The sequence below is a fragment of the Oryzias latipes genome, chromosome 14 (genome assembly GCF_053564925.1).
Source record: "Oryzias latipes strain Hd-rR chromosome 14, Olatipes_Hd-rR_3.1".
NCBI classification, from domain to species: domain Eukaryota; kingdom Metazoa; phylum Chordata; class Actinopteri; order Beloniformes; family Adrianichthyidae; genus Oryzias; species Oryzias latipes.
The window spans coordinates 28,770,785-28,790,545 of NC_136250.1; the positions used below are offsets into that span (position 1 = coordinate 28,770,785).

A 19,761-nucleotide genomic window follows, 5' to 3' on the forward strand; every position below is an offset into this window, starting at 1 on the left:
TTTGGGGTTATTGATCAGCTGAGTGAGGACACCTGATGGATGATCTGACCAATCAGGCCCCAGAACCTGAGACCTGGATCACAGAAAACCTACTGAAGACTCCCTGAGAAGACGAGTTGGACAACCCTGGTCCTCCAGAACCACATCAATTCCTGTGGTTTCCAGTCCTCCCTGACCAGCTTTCTGCTGGCTCAAGTGATTCCACATCCCGATTGACTGAACACACCTGATTTAGGTAGTGGGCTTCAAACAGTCCTGAAAGAAGAGAGAAACAGGCAGGTTGGTGGTGGACGGGTAAGCCGGGGTACCGTGACCTGAACGTTCCATCTGTTTCTCCTGTTATACACACCAGGTAAGTTGGTTGGTGCCACCCATTCTATGTTTTGGATTCCTTTTTGTAGATCATTCAAAAGACTCATCTGTTTTTAGAAATGAACTTGTTGGGCATTGTGTTCTATTTCATCTCTAGTGCATCTTTTTTTTTGGTTTCTTTGATTAAAAACTTGAAATACTCATCAATTGTGTCTTATGTTAAAGTCCCCTTAGGCCCTAAACCTACAATCCGGCATAAGATATTGTCTCATTTATTTATTTTTTAAATAGACTATGAGCAATATACAAAATGTTTTTTAATCGGAACTAAATGGTGCTATAGTGACCTTTATTACACTATGTTATACTTACTATCACTATATTTTTGTTTTGATACTTCTTACCTTTTTAGTACTGACCCAGCATGAATGTAAATTGGCTTTTTTTTTAAAAGAAACACAATTTAATTTCCAGACCTAAACGTGTGTTCATATTTAGTGTTCATATTTAAGTTGTCTGCCCAGTTAGTTATTAACTAGTTAGATTAATATATTTTATTCAAATATAAGTAGTGCGACTACTCCTTTTTTATTTTTGCTTCTTCAGAGATATTCTAATGATATTGCATAACTGTGGCATGGACCTGTCATTACACTGTTGGCCTGCAGGGGTCAGGAGCGACTCGGAGAGCCGCGCGCGTGCCACTGGAGTCTGGCACGAAGAAGAGAATCTGCCTGGAACGGTGGAGGTGGAAGAAAAAAAAGGCAGGAGTTGTGTTTACAACAGAATAATGGAGCCCAAACGGTCGAAATACGTTTGCAGGCGCATTTTGTTAACTGGATTTACACTGTATGTCGCATTAGGTGAGTATATAAGTCCGGTTTGGGTTCGAGTACCTTTTATAAAAGCGAATATTTGGCATTTTAATTTTTTAGGTGGGAAATCAGGTTAGCCAGCTAGCGATGTTCGCTGGAGGACCGTCGTCTACACCCCCTCCCAACCTTAAATCCCGCAGATTAGTAGTGTGCCTTTTGTTCCGGCCTACATCCAAGAGAGGAACATTTACGTGGTTGTTGTTTTTGATCATATAAATCAGATTTTTTTTTTTACGCAGTATGTCGCCATTTCTGATTTGAGCAGCGAAAATCTGAGCGTTTGGCCGCGAGAGAGGAGGCTCGCGCCCCGCGGCTGCCGCTGTCTCCCGGTGAGGCGGTAGTCGTGCCATCGGGATGGAGCTCATTTAAAAACTCATTGAAGAGGTTTAAAAACACGTTGAGTTGTGGCAAAGGCTGTTTTTCTGTCGTCTGTACAGTAAACACGTGGAAAGTAATTTTCATTTTTTATTTAACCAGGTTGAGAGCATTAAAATTTTATTTTAGATTAACAGAAGCGACTTGTAAACACAGTAACACTTCATATTTGCAGATTTTATTTCCCTCTCGAATTCAAATGAATCATTCAGGGGCCACTCCTGCCTAATTCGTACAATAATACTAATAAAGGGGGAGAAAAAATGTTTTTAAAAATATTATAAATTATCTCTATGGTTCTCAATTTAAAATCGTTTTAAAGCTTTATTTTAAGAGAAATTAAATTGTTTGTTTTATAGGATATGAGGCAGCGTTTCTGCTCTGATTTAAAAAAATAAATAAAATAAAAGCACTGATTTAAAATTTTAATATTTCGGTAAACCAGCAGATAATCCCTTCATATTTTTGAACATTTCCCTCACTTTACAAAAAAGTACAAAAACAATCTTTCTCTTTAGAAATTGGAGAAACCGCAGACTTTCATAGCTGCTTTTTCGTTTCCTTTTTTTTGGTTGCCTTTAACTGACGTGCCATGCAACTCTGGTGTGAAAGTCATTCGTCTTCTATTAACCCTGCAAAGTTAATAGTTTGTCATTTGTGTTCACAGAAGATGTCTACTTAAAAAAAATAAAAATAACAGACTTTTATTTTGAAGTCAGGTCAGGACTTAAATATGTGAAGGATGGGGGCCAGAAGTGGTTTGGAGTTTGAGACCCCCCCCCCCCTCCCAAAGAGATACCATCTCGTTTCCTTGTTCATCTTCCTGACCCACAAAGGGAACTGAACATCAACAACGAAGCTGGAGTTTATGAAGGAAACCCCGAACGCTCGCTAGTGTTCCTAAAACTACTCAACTGAAACCACTGACCAGAGTTTTGATTAGTTTTTAGGATATAAAGTATCCTATTTCATTATGTTATGTTGAAACTACTAACTGGTGAATCAACAGAAAATAACGCAACACGACCACATCAAAAACCGCCGTTTTGGTCGCCTTGCCAGTCATTCAGGCGCGTCTCATCGGCCAATATTCTGCCCGTAATGCGCATTTATGAATTTTACATAATTATACAAAAATGAACATTTGTAGTTTTTCCTGCAGATCAGTAAAACTGTTGTGGAAAAGTTGCGGTTAAATGTTTGACTTGGTGTTTCATTGTTGTACTTCTGAACCTCCTCTTCCTCTCCAGGTGGTTGTTTAGCGACCAACGCCACAGTTTGACATCTTAAACTGTAATGGTTAAAGATAGCAGAAACATTTGAATCATAAACGGGTCAGAGGTCACGCTTTCTCCTGCTTCCGCTGTGACGTTTCCTCCAGCTGAGCTCCCGGTTTACATGTGGTTATGTTGGCGTCCCCCCCCCCCCCTTTGAATTTTGATATCTGAGGCGAGACAACAAGAACGTTGTGTTCTTACTCGTATCAGCTTTAGGAGAAAGTAAATAAATTAGAATCCGTTGAAATGAAAGGAGTGATCCGTCGATTTTTATCTGACATTTATCATGATCAAAAGATGATCAATGCCTGTCCCTGAAGCGCCTGTTCCATATTTCTAAGTGGTTAGCCGTTGGAAATATCTGACATCAGGCGCACAGGTGGAGGAGCCGTGGTTGCTAGTGTTTCTTGGATCGTGTTCGTCTGCGTTGTTTTCTGAATCTGGAAGGGATCTGCATATCTCTCTGACTTCTAGCAGACGGCCTGGAGGCTCGACTGAAAATTCCTTGAAATGAAGGCGGTCAGGTTGACGTCTTATTCCCTCGGCCCCCTCGGGTGGTGGGTGTCCCTACTTTAGTGTGACTCATGCAGGTTTTGTCTTTCATCGAAACTTGTCTCACTAGAAAACAAAGGGTTAAAGCGTCAAAAAGAAAAGGTTGACCGAGTGGAACCATAGGGCATTTTTTACTCCCTTGTTAGACGAGGAAAAGGCTCCTCTCGGCCGCCAGGCGTGTATAAAATCACAAGCTGCCTTCCTGGTGAAACTCAAAGCTTCTCAGGCAAAGATAAGCAAAAGGTTTTCCAACTTTATGGTCCAACTGCAATGAAGGAAGTCCTCAACCTGTGATGTTTGTTCCTGGAAGGGTTTCATTGCAACAAGGTCAGAGCTGCTGCTCAGAGCGTTGGTCGCCCTTATCACTGCTGTGTCTTCATGTCCTGCACACGTGCAGAGTGCTGACGACACTAAACGACTCCTACGGTTCACTTTTATTGTCTTACACATCCCTTAGGAGGCCTACGGTGTCACGTGACGGTCAAAGCCCTCTTGATTGGCCTTTAATTTCCTGGATGTTTATGTGAATAGTAAAGCACCGTAGTGGTACGTCCCAGTCTTTGCTCTTCTTGTAGCAGAAGGCGGGCTTGTTCTTGAGGAGTTGTGGGCGTCGGCATGTGGCGCCTTCTTTACCAAAAACGTATCTATAAGTATGTCCTCCCTTTTCCTTAACCCTTGTGCTATCTTAGATGACCCCACCCTTACATTGACGTGTTCTCCCTACCATGACAGAGGTGGATAAAGGTGGAAAGATTTCATGTAATCCATGGACACCAGTGAAGATCACAAATCATTGAAGAAAAAAGGTTCAGAACACTGTCTAGTGGGTCTAGATGACCCAACTCCCAATGTTAAAGTGCCTAGGATAGCACAAGGGTTAAGAGGAGGGGTTCAGTTTACAGAACATTCACAAAGAAGGCCGTGTCCCACAGCCACTACGTACATTATGGCACGGATGAAAATTGGTCACGTGAACATACGTGGAAAACGTTGTGGTCTTTATGTGAAATTTTCACAGATGGATCACGAATGAACCACGCAAAGAACACGTAAATCAACGCAGAACATGAACCGTGCGGGATTATTGCGCTGTTTATATGCAATTCGTTAGTGATCTGTGCGACAATTACCTTTTTACCAATTACCAATTACCTGGTTCATGGGTGAAAAGTCACTTAAAGATCCGTTAGACGAAATCCTTGACGGACATCTGCGCATATCGACAAACGCAAGAGACACGTATGAATGACGTATGTCATGCATGTATCAGGAAATAAATGTCATATGTGGAACATGCACAAATGTACGCAGTGGCTGTGTGACACGGCCCATGTTTGATGATGATGATGATGATGGTTTTCATCACATCTATGCTCTTTCATCTGAGCTGCAGCTGAAAATGTTGAAGCGAATTTATTAGTTCATAGAAAATGGAGCTTTGTTCTGTCAGTTTGACATTTTCTGACATAGTTTCCTCCGTCTGTTCATCAGAGGAAACACCGTTCATGTGTGACAGAAGCAGGAATGATTCTGTTGGTGAACTTTTCCTCTGAACAGGTGTTTATATGACCACTTCAACAGGAGAATAACTGTCATTAATGATTATAAATGCTTTAAAAATATGGGTTAAAAGTAGTTGGATGTTTGGAAGTAAATTTATTTAAAAAAAAGATTTTAAACAATAAATAAATAAATGCATACATTATAATATTTTGAAAAATAACCTTTAAATTTGATGGATTTTTTTTTTGTATTCTCACAATGAAGAGACAGGTCCAGTTTAAGAGATTTAATTTAAACAAAAAAAAGTTACAAAAAAAAGCGACTAACATCAGATCTTCTGGTTGCTCCAAACTGTCAAAAATTGAAATTTCCTGGATTAGAAAAAAAAATGGATTTGTTTTATACTCATCATATCAAGTGAATCAATTCAATCAGTTATTAAATGTTTAAGAATCATTTAAATTTGTTTTTTTGTGATCAAAAACATGAATGATTTTTCCGCAGGTAAAGAATTTAAACTCTGATTTGCTGCTAAAATTAGGCTTAAAGTAATGTTATTTGATTATTTTTTTTAACAATTATTTCACATTTGAACTCTTCAGTCAACCAACCGCCTCCAAGCAGAAAGAGTTCTGTTGTCAACGATGAGACTTTCTTCCACGCCTGTAAAACGTTTCCTGTCTTTTTACCATCTGCAGCTGCTTTCGACTTCCTTCGTCACATTTTTTTTTGCCCCCCCCCCCCCGCCCCCCCCCCACGGTGTCTGTTTTTTGTCTGCCCCCCCCCCCGCTCCCAGGCCCTTCCTAACAGCGGGATGTTTTCTCTGCAGTCACAGAACAGACGTGCGGCCTGGACGTTCAGGCCGACCCCGAGGTGATCGTGCAGAACGGCACCACGGGGGTCCTCCGCTGCAGCTTCAAGTCCAGCGAGGTGGTCACCAAACGCACCACGGTCACCTGGAGGTTCCAGTCCAATCAGCCCAAAAGCCCGTTCTACGAATCCCCACATGTGGTGAGTGTCTGTCGCCTCCGTCATCTGTCGGGACGCGTGAGGGGAAAACGCCGTTTTGGCGCCGCCGTGTTTGTCCTGAACTGTAGCTGGATCTCAGTGTCACCAACTGATCGGGGACTGCATGGAAACTGGGTCACAAACAGAACCGTGACGGCAGTGTCTGAAGCACTGGAGGTCTGAGCAGATGTTTGGGTCGCGTCTCTCAGCTTTCTGAGCAGTCAGACTGGGTGGGGGCTCCTTGTTTTCCTGTGATCTACTGTGAATATAACGACGTAGCCGGAAGGTCTTTAATTTGGGGCACGGGCGCTCGCAGTCTGGACCTGGACCCCCATTAGCTGTGTGGGGGGGCCATTCACATCTCCGCTCAGAAAGCAGATCTGCTGCTTCCGTATCACGTCTGGAACTTTGCTGGCAGAGAAACGCAGGAAAGGAACCTTGAAGTTGCTTCTTCAGTTTGAAAAACCTTTTCCAAAAAAGATGTCCAACAGTGGAATCCCAGCTGAACAGCCTTTATTATCCCTCAGAACATCGAGAATGTCTTTACATTCAATGATTTTATCATCATCGCACACCAACATGAACCACAGTGCGCAGAAGAACTGTGGTTCATGTTAGTGTAAATATATTGATACGTTTATTTTTTAAAATCGCTTATGGTTTCTGACATAAACTAATGCCATTTCATGGTTTTAGCATTTCAAAATTGTATAATTTTGATGAGTTTTGGGGAATTAAAAACATTTTAAAGATGAAAATTGTATTTTTAACATGTTGTGGCATTTTTCAAATGATAGAAGACATTTATAAAAAAGACTAAAATCTCATTCCTGCGTATTTCTTTATTCAAATCAGGCATCGGGAGCAGATTAAAAAATGCATTCTTAAAAAGATCGCGTTTGTGACACTGAACAGGCCACAAGCTTCCTGCTCCGCTCCATTCTGATCATCCACCTGCAGACCAATACATCCATGAACGTATCTGTTTTCTTCGTCTGAGCTGGAATCTGGATCAGAACTGGACCGATCTTGTTAGCCTGGGGGTCGTGAGGGGCTGTTAACGAACAGGAGAGAGGGTAAATAGGTGCATGATGGGAAATGAGGGCACAGGGTTATGGGGCAACAGTCCCGCCCACAATCGCTAAGCAACTCTTGCCGCTCTGCAGAAACTGTCTCAGAACAGGGGTCTGCTTTAGAAAAGTAAAACTCATTTGAATTAATACTATTTTTCTCTATTGTGAAAAACATAAATGTCTTTTTTTTCTTTTTTGCTAAATAAACTAGTTTGCAACTGACGAGTTCTTTTCAAAGCAATGTACATCCTGTGTCACTCCAAAAAAGTTTATTTGACTGTTTTTGGTGCATCTAAGACAGAAACATGTAAATCTAGCTCTAACCAGATTTAATGTGGTGACCTTTACTTTATTTTTCTAAACATTGTGTGCACTTAAACTCCTTAAAGTTGTTAAAAAATCGAGAACCTGCCAAAAGTGTGAAACGTGGTTGTGCTTATGTCAGGAGGTCTTGACCTTGGGAGATATTGGTTCTGGTGTCGCCGTGGTACCGTCCGGGTTCTGGCACGTCCCTCCAGCGCAGGCGTCTAGACACGCAGAACTCCACAAAGCGGCCTCAGTTTGGTCGGTTCTGCTGTTTGCCGTCAGAGAACAGAACCGTCGTTGATGAACAAGCTGTGACTCATTCCCACAGCTGCTGTGCAAAAGGCCCAAAGGTCCAGCTGTTGCCCTCTGACTTACCGACAGAAAAGGACAATAACCGTCACACCAGACATGAAGTGTGACTGAACACTCGTTCGTTCTGCATCACGGGTCTGCTAACCTTTTTTAAACCTTTGGCGCCTCTTAAAATAAATAAATGTGTTTTTTAGGGTATTTTTTTTTCCATTAGGTTTTTATATAATTTTGCATTTTTGTTCCTTAATCAACTTGGATTGGTTTAGTTCAAGCATTAATTATAGAAAATGCAAGAAAAAGGAGCGGATTTATCAAACTCAATACCAAAATATTTCTTGGATTAGTAGAAATCTGCCTCCGTTTAAGTGAAGGTTTTTCCTCCTAAAGTAAATATCTGCTTACGGTGAGTTTTTGGCAGCAGGAAGTAAATGCATTTTAAGTTGTTTTGCACATTTCACAGGCAAAAATCCCAAAGTAATGACGGCATAAAACAAAACACACAAACATACTTTCCTTCATCGTCTCTTTGAGTGCTGGAAGGTTGAAAATTCTCAGCTGATGTGGACGTTTAAGTCAAAAATTCTAAACTCATTTAATCACTTTAGCCAGGGCTCCACAATATGAAAAAAAAACCAGCGATTAGCGATATTAATGATCAGAACTGATGACACTAGAACTTGTGATACATGAACAAATGGCAAAACAACCAAAAATATCATTTCCATTTCACTGCAACAGTTTAATTTAAATATTCTACCTTAGATTATATTCCAATGACCCTCTTCTACATAGGAGGCCGACATCATTAAGGAGTCCATCCGATTGGTCAAATGCATAACTGGATTTATTTGATTCATTAAATACTTCAAGCTGCCATATCATTGTTTTAGCACATTTAAGCTTAATGTTTGTCGCAATTTTCGTCATCTTTTGCGATATGCAGCTTGATATAGTGAGAAATGTGCGATTTATTGTGCAGGTCTAGTTTTAGCGAGTTTAAAACTCTACTTTTATGCATTTAGGTTATCAGAATGAAATATTTAAGTTTCCTGTAGTAACTCTTCTCGGGTCTGACTTCCTGTCTCTGCAGATTTTCTATTTTTCCGACGGTCAAGGATATCCTGGACTGAAGGAGTTCAAAGAGCGGGTGCAGTTTATCGGAGACATCAACAAGCGGGACGTGTCCATCCAGCTGAGCCCAACTCAGTTCAGCGACAACGGCACCTTCTTCTGCGACGTCAAGAACCCCCCTGATGTTAGCGGGACGCAGGCGGAGACGCTGCTCAGGGTCGTCCTGAAAGGTCAGTTTCCGCCTCAAACAAAGGTCAACAAAAGACAAACCTGAGAAGACAAATGTCTGTGGGGGTTTTCAGGGACAGTGACGGTATAAAACTGTAAGAAAATGTAGCGGAGTCCGTTTTTTTTACCGAAAACAGGGGCTGTGTTCAAACCGGAGGGCTGCGTTCTTCCTGGGCTGCAGTTGAAGGCTGCTTACATCACAGCGCCACCACAAGTGCTGTTCAAATTCAACGAATGCGGCCTTCTTTTTCACGATTTCAAGGATCGGTCTGGTCTATCTTTCTATGCTGTCCATATCCCAAGATGCATTGCGGCCAAACCCCTGAGATTTTCTGACAACAATGGCGTACTGTGACGCGGGAGTTGGAGATTTTGTCTAATTACCCCTCCAAGATTACAAATTGGATCAAACAAGCCAGGAAAATGTTGAGTTTGCCTGGTTCACTACTCCTCTCTGTTTGGGACTCACGGTTGCTAGGCGACAGGACATTCGCCAATGGAACAGCTAGAATTACCTGAAGGCTAGACACGTCCAAATTCACAGCCGTCGACATCCGGGCGACGTTGGCCGGGCCGTTCGTCGAGCGGGTCGGCTGCGGCCGGTGAAGCACCCAGCCCCTCGGATTTGGACACACCGGGACTGTTGCCCCTTTAAATCTCCATGGAAACAGGAACGCTTTTTCCTTCAGTCATTTGTCAGCTTCAGGTCTGCTCAGGAACGAGAAATTCAACACTGTGGTTGTGAAAATAAAACCCTGTAATTATTTAAAATATGATAATAGTAATAATAAAAATCCAGAACTGAGTTTTGTTGAAGGTAAAGCAGAACGTGTGTTGAGGAACTCGGCAGGTTTGTGTTTGTTTCTGTCGGTTGGATGCGGTGTGACGGTTCGTTATCTTGTGGATCAGTGGTTTCCTGCTTCCAGGTGGTTGGATGTCATCTTTATATCTGAAGAACAACCATTTGAGTCTTTTCAGCCTCTGAGGCTTTTAGTTTACTCCCTAGTGGACATTTTTGTGTTTGAAGGTTTCGCTGCATTTCACTGGAAATTAACAGCTCAATGGTTTAGTCGCTTTAAAAATAATAATAATAATAATAAAAAAAGGTTCTTGATCTCCTTCTGTGACAAAAAAGATGCTTCACGCTCTGAAAACCGTAGAAATGATCGGCTGACGTCTTTGTGATCAAACATTTCCTATTTATTTTTTCAGTTTTGGTGGCCAGTGTTTCCGAGATAAAATAGTTTCAGTTTGTTTTTAGATTTTTCTTTCCGTGATTTTTATTGTTGCCCCTGATCAAGTTTCTGTGTATTTTTAATTTTCTTAATTTGACGAGTCATTGATCTTTGGAGCCAATTCCTTCACAATAAAATGCAGAGCGGTATTTTCAGTTTTCATAAACAAAGATGACAGTTGGGGTTTAAGTAGAGCTAAGCTTTGCTCTTTTGTCACAGAGGTTTTCCTGGATGTTTTTTTTTTTTTTTTTTTAAGTTATTTCTTTTCCTTTTTCTAGTTTTCCCATAAGGAGCCTGGAGGTTCTCTTCTAATGCCGCTCCTCTTTGTGCTGCTCTTTGATGTACCGCCCATCATCTCCTGGTTGTTCGCTGTGACGTGTGAACTGCAGCAGGACTTCCATACTGCTGCATCCGTGTGTTTTCTCTGTGAAGCTGCTGGTTTTTCACAGATTCAGTAAAATGGTGAAAACGTTTTACTGAAGGCTTTTTATTTGCACATGAATTTGGATTAAAATATACTTGTGTGGTAAACCTCAAAGAACAGGGGCGGAACTGATTTTCAGTCGTGTTGTGTTCAGTTCCCATTTTCCTGTTGCACGCTTGTCTGCATAAATGTTCCTGAGGTTCATCGTTTCAGGATTTTGCTCTTAAGATCCAGAGCTCTTCCCAAAGCTTCTTCCTGACGCTGCTCTCTGGTCTTCCTGCAGAATCCCTTCCTCAGAAAAACACCGGCGTCATCGTCGCCGCGGTCTGCGGGGCCATGGTGCTTCTCGTCATCATTGCCGTCGCCGCCTGCATCATCATGAGGGTGCTTCACAGCCGCCACGAGTACGAAGGGTGAGTCCCCGCCCTCAACATCACAACAGGAAGTGGAAGAACGGTGACGGTACGCATGCTGAACCGTCCAGAGGTGTCACAGAGACGTCTGTGTGCCGGGACTCTGCATGGGACAGGGCTCACCGCCTCCCCCTGCTGGGTTAAAACCAAACTGCATACGATCTCATGTAGCTACTAATTATTAACCGGTGGATTCCAAACTCTGTCAGACTCCATGTTGAATCACTTTGCATGCCGCAGCCACACACTTCATGGACTTGAAGCCTGAGAGTGAAAACCTGCCGACGGCTCTGCTCGTCTGGAGATGCTCCAGAGCCTCCAGCCCAGTTTGGGGTTTCTCTTTGCTCTGGTGTCCCCTTCCTCCTCCTCCTCCTCTTCCTCCTCAGCACATCTCTGTTAACGTCTAACATTAACCATTCTGCTTTTCCCTCAGTGTGCCAACATGAATGGAGGTCAGATTTATATTGGTTCTTCGTTAGATCTTGGATAAGGGTTTTGTTTTCTGCAGCCTAAATCAATATTAAAAAAAGATAGCTTGTCAATTCCATTTAAAAAATTTACAATTTTTTAATATGTTTGTTGTTTAAAAGAATCAGAATCAGGCGTATATCTATAAAACACAATGGGGAAAAATGGTCCACTTAAATAAAGTTTAACAACTTGGAATCCCAGACGTTTGTCACATGTTAAAAATAAAAAATAGATCTATCCTCCAAGGTTCTAGTTTTATTTTCAAAATAAATTACGACGTCCTTGCCTTTTAAGATAATTAATTCTTGAAAAAGCATCATGTTTCAAAATAAGTGTGTTTTGTTAAAAAGTAAAAAAAAAAAAAGTTTTACATCTTAGGAGTTGGTATATTTATACGTAAACAGTCCGTCTATTTCTATTTCTATATCATATTCAAATGTGACTCGAATGACACATTTTAATTTTAATTTGTTGTCAAATGTAAATGTAAGTTCATGTTTACTCTAAACTGTTTCCTGCAGTTGTTCAAACTTTCCAGTTTCCCCGAAATCGAGCAAATCTGTATCTTAAAGCGAGAACATTTACCGCTTAAAAATATTATTTAAAGTAAAAAAAAAAAGCCTGTTTCCTTAGAGATGAAAATGAGATGACTCGATTAGAACTTCAAGATTTTTTGTCTTAAAACAAGTATAAAAAGTTATTTAAACTAGAAACTCTGCAAAAATACCAGTTGATACCAGTTTATTCTTTAAAATTTATGGACTTTAGAAGAATCCAGCGATCGTCCGACTTTTGGTTGGTCAGATGTCACAATGTTTTAGGGGAAAAAATGATTTCCATCCTTTTTATTTATTTATTGTCTTAAATGAATAAAATCCTTTATGCTGCATGTAAACTCCTGTATCATCCTTCATGTTGGTCCACAAACATCAAACCCGGCCATCTGTCTCCATCCTGACCCGTGCATCCCTGTGTTTTTACTAACATTCTGCAGCTTGAAATGACCTCTAACATCAACAGCCTTCATGTTCATTTTTGTTTGCTTTCAAGCAGAAGTTTGTACTAAAAATGTACAGCAGTCGTGTGCGACGCTTCTGTTCAACAGCTGAGAAGCAGACTGATCACAGAATGAAGAAGCACATTTCTGCAAAAACAATAAAAAAAAGATTCAATCTGCAGTTTAGTTTTTAAATTTGATCAGAAACGTTGGATGAAATAATCATGTTTGCAAAAAAAAAGAAATAAAGAAAACAGATGGAAGAGAGTACAGTCAAAAACTTTTATTTTGAAATAGATTATACATTGGAATAAATTTAATGCAAAGCTGCTTCTGTTGCTTTTTAATTGACATATTCTGACGTTTCTGCATATAAAAAAATGGAAACACGTTTAAATTTGAGTTTTATACTTGATCAAAAATGTTTTAAGAGTAAACTTTAAAAACTCAAATTGGCCTCCTTAAATAGTTTGTATTTATTTAGAAGATTTTCTGATATTTTATCACTTTTTATGGAGATTTTGTCCAAATTTGGATCAAATCAAAGGAGGAAAAAATTGAGAATAAATGTTTCCAGCAAAAAAATAAAAGCTTACTGGTAAATGAAATATTAACTCTAGTTCCTAATCATTTTAAAGATATATTTCACCTTTAAATTGCACTTAAATTTGACTTTTTGTGAAAGATAAACATCCTATTTTTACTCTAAGGTTCTGTTGTTTTTAAAACCATGAAAAGGACCTGGAAGTGTCCGTGTGGGTCAGAACCGGGTGGCTCTCCTGCAGTCTGCTGTCAGCTGTTTGTGCGTCCAGCGCTTTGATTTTTGTCCCGTTTCCATTGTGTGTTTGTCTCCATGTGAATGTCCTCCATGACCGCCGGTCACCACGGCAAACCGTTACCCTAAACTAGATGCACCACCTTGGAAAGCAAGAGCTCTCAGGCTCCACAGCCGCCAAAGAAGGTGGAGTCCAGCTCTGGGGGCTCCAGGTGTACCAGCCCGTCAGGCCCGCTGCAGGTAGGAGCAGGGGAACAAGGTCGCCCACTGGCTGCTTTGGGTACTGCAGGAACTTTGAAGGTGGATGGGTCTATTCTGCACGTCAAACCTCGGAAGGTTGCGTTCATTTGAGTTCATTAATTTGAATTTATGTTGCATAAACCAGCGGTCTCCAACCTTTTTCAGGCCCTGGGCCGGTTTGATGTCAGACAATATTTTCCCGAACCGACCTGTACGAGGCGGAAGTTGGTGTCTGATTTGTGTCTGTTTCCAGTTTCCCTTAACTTCTGCGGGTAAATATTATCTTCGTCTTTGAAATATCTGCAGCATCTTTCAACTTTATTTATGCACTAGATTTCATGTAGGAACCATTAAAATGTCATTTAGATTTTCCTTACCTGTCAAAGTGGAAGCTAAAAAAAAATCAGACGCCAACTTCAGCCTCGTCTGACTTTTAATCTAAAACATAAAATCTCATTAAAACTGATATTTTTTAAGTGTCATAATAAAGGTGACTTCACCCTTTGAACAACTTTATTAACAGCATCGTCGTAACATTAGACAGCTGGTTGCTGAATACTCTGCATTATTATTATGGTCTGTGGGCACAACTGTCACAATAAATCTGTATTTGGAGTGAAGACCCCTGGTTTTTGTCTAAATGAAGCTTTTTTATTTTAAACTCTTCTTCCTTTTCCTCTTTTTTTTGCCAAAATAAACTTTCAAAAGTTTATTTATTTATTTATTTATTTTTGGTCATCTTCACTAGCTTGGAGGTTTCAACCTAGCTGTCAGGGCCACCGCTTTAAGAAAGTTCACCTTTTGCTACATCCCATCAGGGGTCGCCATAGCAAATTAGCTTTCACTGATTCGCACAGGTGGTGTGGCAGAGGTTTTAATGCTGGATGCCCTTCCTGATATTTTAGAAATGGGCTGGACAGACAGAAGGTCACTAGACGGGTTATCAACAGCTTAAAACATCATTGGCCAACCACAATCCAAAAATTCATACACGAATGCTTTCCCTCCAGCATTGCTGCTGATTAGCGACGCGTACCGATACGATGTATATATCGTGAAACACGCCCCACGATACGATACGTATGCCGATACGCGCCCAACGATACGATACGCATGCCAATACGCGTCCCACGATACGATACGCATGTCGCTCACGCCCTGCTATACTTATGTCGATATGCGCCACATGAAACGATGCATATCGCGAAACGCGTCCCACGATACGATACAAATGCCGAAATGCGTCCAACGATGAGATGCGTATGCCGATATGCGTCCCACGATACGATACTTGTGCTAATACACGCCCTACAATACGTATGCCGATACGCGCCCTACGATACGTATGGTGAAATGCGCTCCATGATACAATACATTTCACAAAACTCCTCCCGCGATACATATCGCAAAACGTGCCCACCATATAATACATATGCTGAAACGCGTCCCACACTACGATACATATGCCGAAATGCGTCCTACGATACGATATGCAGGCCAATACGCGCCCCATGATACTATACATATCACGAAACGCGTCCTACGATAGATATGCCGATACGCGCCCCAAAAGACGATGCACATCGCGATACCCGTCCCACAATGCGATGCATATAGCGATACGCGCCCCATGATACGATACATATCGCAATATGGTACCTGAATACGCTTTCTCACAGGCGGAAGTAAACGCGGGTTGCACTGCCCATCGCCGCGATGTTAACCTTTGTTCAGAGCGTTGTAAACAACCCTCTGATCCATCAGGTCGCTAATCTAGAATCTATTGCTGTGAAGTTCTGCAGAACTTTGGCTCCGCTTTGCTGACAGCATTTTGCCTGGTGCTACATGCATTAGCCGCTGCAATGCTTCACTGTTCTTATCTGAGCCGCTACAAACTGCCACAATCTGCGTTTCTCTATGATACTGGCAGCAACGTTGCACAGAGTTTCAGTTTGGTATCCATCCCAAGTAAAAACTAAGCAGTACATGTCTCATAACTCCAAAACTTGCTGCTTCTCGCTGAGATCTGTGTTTTGAAGGGTGTAGAGGCTCAGTCGGCGGTGCTGCCAACTAGCGGTCAGAGGTTTTAGTGGAAAACAAGAGTCAGACTCTAAAGGACGCGCATAAATAATTCAATAAATATCGTCCTGACAGCATTTTGAATCGATACAAGTATCGCCATATGAAATATCTCGATATTCTCTCAAAACGATTTTTTTCCCCCCGACACCCCTCCTGCTTATCAAAGTGAAAACTTGATCTTGTAGTTTTGTTGTTGTTTATTTATTCGTTGCCATCCTCTTTCGTATTTCTGCGTCTGGTGTTTTTTATGAGTGTCTAACAGGCCGCTGTGGTGTCCCCCCCCCCCAGGGCCCGGTGATATACGCACAGCTGGATCACTCAGGGAGCAAAAACTCCTTCCACAAGATGGAGCCGGTGGTCTACGCTGACATCCAAAAAAACTGAAGGACCAAAACCCAGAATTCAAGGGAAAACCCAGCAGAGTGAGACCTCTCTCCTATCGGCTGCTCTTTGGAAGGGGTGGGGGGGTATTTTAACACAGAAAAAGAAAATTGGAGCAGATCCTCTCTTTGAATTCTCCTCTTTCTGTTCTCTGGAAGCATGATTCTGTTGATGGTAGTAACGTCTCCTTGTGCTTTGGTGTAAAGAGAAGAAAACACTAGTAAGTGCGTCACATCCGCATCAGACTCTCCTGCAGAAAAAAAAAGCCGTGTTTGTAAAAATAATAGCGTCTTTTCTGCAGACCGCTGCACCGACGATTTGCTCGTAAAATGGAGGAAAACGGCCGCCACGTCCTCTGCTGCTGGTTATTTATTTGTATTGTTGAACGTTTGTACTCGTGTTGCTCCGAGGAGCTCCAACCGCGGCGCTCTCCTCAAACCTGCGTCCGTCTTGATTTGCTGCTGTTTGGAGGCGAGGAGGCCCCAGCTCCTGCTAATCGTCTGCTCCTAACGAGGCCGTACTGAGAAAAACTGCTTTTCCTCCATTAAAAAAGCGTCAAGCTGCACCCGCTTTAGTTTTTCGGTGTTGGCTAGTGTGTAAAAAAAAAAAAGATTCCTGCTTAGAGAAAAAAACCAAATCTGTAGATTTCAACGGACAGAAAAAGCAAAATGTCTGAACGGAAGCGTCCGATGGCCGCCCTTCCTGCTGGGCCAACAGGAAGTGGAATCCTCCGTTTTTCAAAGTTTGGTGCATCGGTCTGCAGAGGACGGCTCATCTCCATGGTAGTGGTGTGGGCGGAGGCGTTTGCCCCCCACCACCCCCTCGGCATCTTTGCATGCGGCGCCCCCTCCCCCGCAGCCCAACTGGCGTGGTGTTACTGTGAACGCTTCTGTGACGTCCTGGCATGTGGTACTCTAACAACTCCACCCCCCATTTTGGATTTTCACCTGAGTGGAACGAGGGCGGAGCTTATGGGTGGAGCCCTAAAAAAAATGACCTTCTGACCTTTGATGTTCCTTCACTTGATAGAAATTAGGGGGAAATTTTTTTTTTTTTTTTTAAATCAAACTCTGAGGTTATTTGAGCAAAACACTACTCTGCATGCGACTTACTAACATCATTATGGCAGAACTATCCGTGGTTTTATTCTACGTCTTATGTTATTCTCAGAAATGTGTCAAATATCAAACTTTTTTTATTTCCCAGATGCTTTAATTCATTCCATTTTTTTATTGTTTATGTTTGTTTTCATGCGTTTAAAAGCCAAGTTTCCTTTGACTGAGTTTGTTTATCAGTGTTTTGAAGGATCTTTGTTGCTTCCGGCCTGAAGGCCCTCGGCTTCACGGTGCAGAAAATGACTGATGCCGGTCCATAGATCCGATCTGGTGCCGTTCACTGTAGTTCATTCCAGCGTTGCTCTCACTGCCGGGTCAGAACCCGGGCGCTTCCTCCGGTCGTTGTACTGAAGAAAGTCGCTGTTTTCTCACGTTAGTCTTAATTATTTTTGTCTCCAGAAACCGTAACGGTGTTTCTTTTGCTGCTCGGCCTCGTTGAAGAGTTCTTCAGCTGAAATGAAAGAATAAAAAAAACCTCTGTTTGGTTTTTAAGGGATGGAATGATCCAAAAGAAACACCTGCAGGTCTGCAGGAAGTTTCCTCAAACTTCAGGAAACTTTCCTGAAATTCAGGACACTTCCTTAAACTTTAGGAAACTTCCTGAAAATAAGGAAACTTTCTAATGTATTCTGAAGTTCAGGAAAGTTTCTTAATTTCCCTAAGAAATTTCCTGAAATTCAGGAAACCTCCTGAACTTCCTAAAATTTAGGAAACTTCCTGAAATTCAGAAAACGTCCTGAAATTCAGGAAACGTCCTGAAACTTTAAAAAAATTCCTGAAATTTAGGAAACGTCCTGAAACATTAGGAAACTTCCGGATTTTAGAAAACTTCCTGAAATTTAGGAAACTTCCTGAAATTTAAAAAACTTCCTGAAATTTAGGAAACTTCCTGAAATTTAGGAAACTTCCTGAACTTTAGGAAACTTCCTGAACTTTAGGATACTTCCTGAACTTTAGAAAAATCCCTGAGACTCAGGAAACCTCCTGAACTTTCTGAAACTTCCTAAAACTTTGAGAAACTTCTTTAAACTTTCTTAAACTTTAAGAAACTTCCTGAAACTTCCATCCTGTTCTTAAAAGTTCAGGAAGTTTCAGAAAACCTTTAGTTTCAGTCACTCGCTCCACGCGCCGTTTCCCGCCTTGTTTGATTCCCAGTAAATCTGTTTGTTTTTCCGGATCCATTTGGAACCAGAGGATCAAACTTCCATCCAGAATCTCTGCTGAAGAAATCTCGATGAACTCTTCCTCCAGAACGACGGCGTCATACGGCGGATGCTCGTTTTCGTGACTTGTAGCCGTTTTTTCGTGCTGTCCTTAAAAATCGTGATATAAAGTATAAATTATGAAAGATTCCAGATTCTGCGGCGTTCCGGCAAGCGGTTTCCCTCACGGCGAGTCTTATCGGCGTCTTTTGGACGGTAAATGTTTGCGTCGTCGTCTTTACGTTGTGTCAAAGCTCCACTATGTTGCACATCTGAAGACGATCTTCGTCGTGTGATTTTCACCTTTGCCTGTTCGATGTCTTTAAAACTGGAATGTTGTACATTTAGTGCCTTTTACATTTCATCTGCTAACTTGAACATCTGCTCAAAAATAGATTTTATTTTCCTTTGACTGTATGTATTTTTTTATATCACCTCTGTATCCACTGCTCAAATTTGATATAAAACCCACTCCTGGCCCATTTGTGAGTCTGATCTGCTTTTTCGCTCTTTTAATTCAATACTTTATTCATCGTTCTGCACTTTTTACAATTGAAATTTAAAAAAAAAATATCACTTCAAAAAACCCCTGGTTTGATTCCTAGCTGGGACCTTTTCTGTGCACGTCCCCCTTGTGCACGTGTGGCTCTTCTGCTGCTTCCAGCACCCCCATGCCAAAGACTGATGGAGCTGAAGGTGGAGAAGACGAGCCAGTTTCACTCAAATGAGGGGATTTCCTATTTTATCTGTGCCTGAAACATCTTCAATAAAACTTTATCAAACACAGACAAGATGACGGAAGCATGAGGTCGTCAATGTGTAAAATTTCTGAATATTTTTGTTATTAGTAACTTAACTATTATTAACTTGTTCAGTTAATAAGAAATAAATTGGTCTGATCTGACCCACTGATTATTTTTATCATAAAAATGAAAATTTGTTTAAAAATTAACAAACATAATTTTCAACTGTGTTAGACTTCCTGCTAAAGAAAGAAAATGAAAACAAATAATTAATCAAAAATGATGTTTTCTATCTTTGGGCTTAGTTTACAATCTTCACGTTTTATGCAAATAAACAAATGATAATCAATAGATATATTTTTTTCTTTTAATTATTTTGTTTCATCAAAAAAATGAGGTAAAAATGTAAATTTGATTTAGTGACACGGAAAGTGAACTAACAAAAAGGAGTAAGAGGAAAAATGTTTCAGAAACTTTTCCCGGAAACAAAGCAGTGTAAAACAAAATGAACCGTAAAACAATAGTTGGTTTTTGATTTCAAGCAATAAAAATAAATAAACAGAAATATCAAACACATTCAGGCTAAAAATTGAAAAAATGATTGAAAAGTAACGGATTATGTTTCTGATCAAACATCAACAATATTCAATCATATTTAATGGATTCAATGTGTATTACTGCAAATATGTTTATTTATAGGAGTTTTGATCTATAATGACATTGAAATAGTGACGTGATCGAAGTGTAGTACCTGACGATGACAGCAGAGGGCGCTCGCAGCTGAAGCGTAA

The 19,761-nt window shown here is 41.0% G+C and overlaps 1 protein-coding gene across 2 annotated transcripts; it reads left to right on the forward strand.

Annotated features, from left to right (window-relative positions):
* Positions 1-22: 22 nt before the first annotated feature.
* Positions 23-18,709, forward strand: mpzl1l (myelin protein zero-like 1 like). 2 transcript variants are annotated; one of them, XM_023962591.2, is made up of 7 exons: positions 23-352; positions 981-1,175; positions 5,724-5,905; positions 8,684-8,894; positions 10,835-10,964; positions 13,342-13,447; positions 15,818-18,709. In XM_023962591.2, the coding sequence occupies exons 2-7, from the start codon at positions 1,103-1,105 to the stop codon at positions 15,911-15,913; spliced, it is 798 nt and encodes a 265-aa protein (XP_023818359.1). In that variant the 5' UTR covers positions 23-352; positions 981-1,102; the 3' UTR covers positions 15,914-18,709. The 2 variants fall into 2 exon arrangements, with proteins under 2 accessions (XP_023818359.1, XP_023818360.1); XM_023962592.2 differs by lacking the exon at positions 13,342-13,447 and having other exon boundaries at positions 25-352.
* The last annotated feature ends 1,052 nt before the right edge of the window (positions 18,710-19,761 follow it).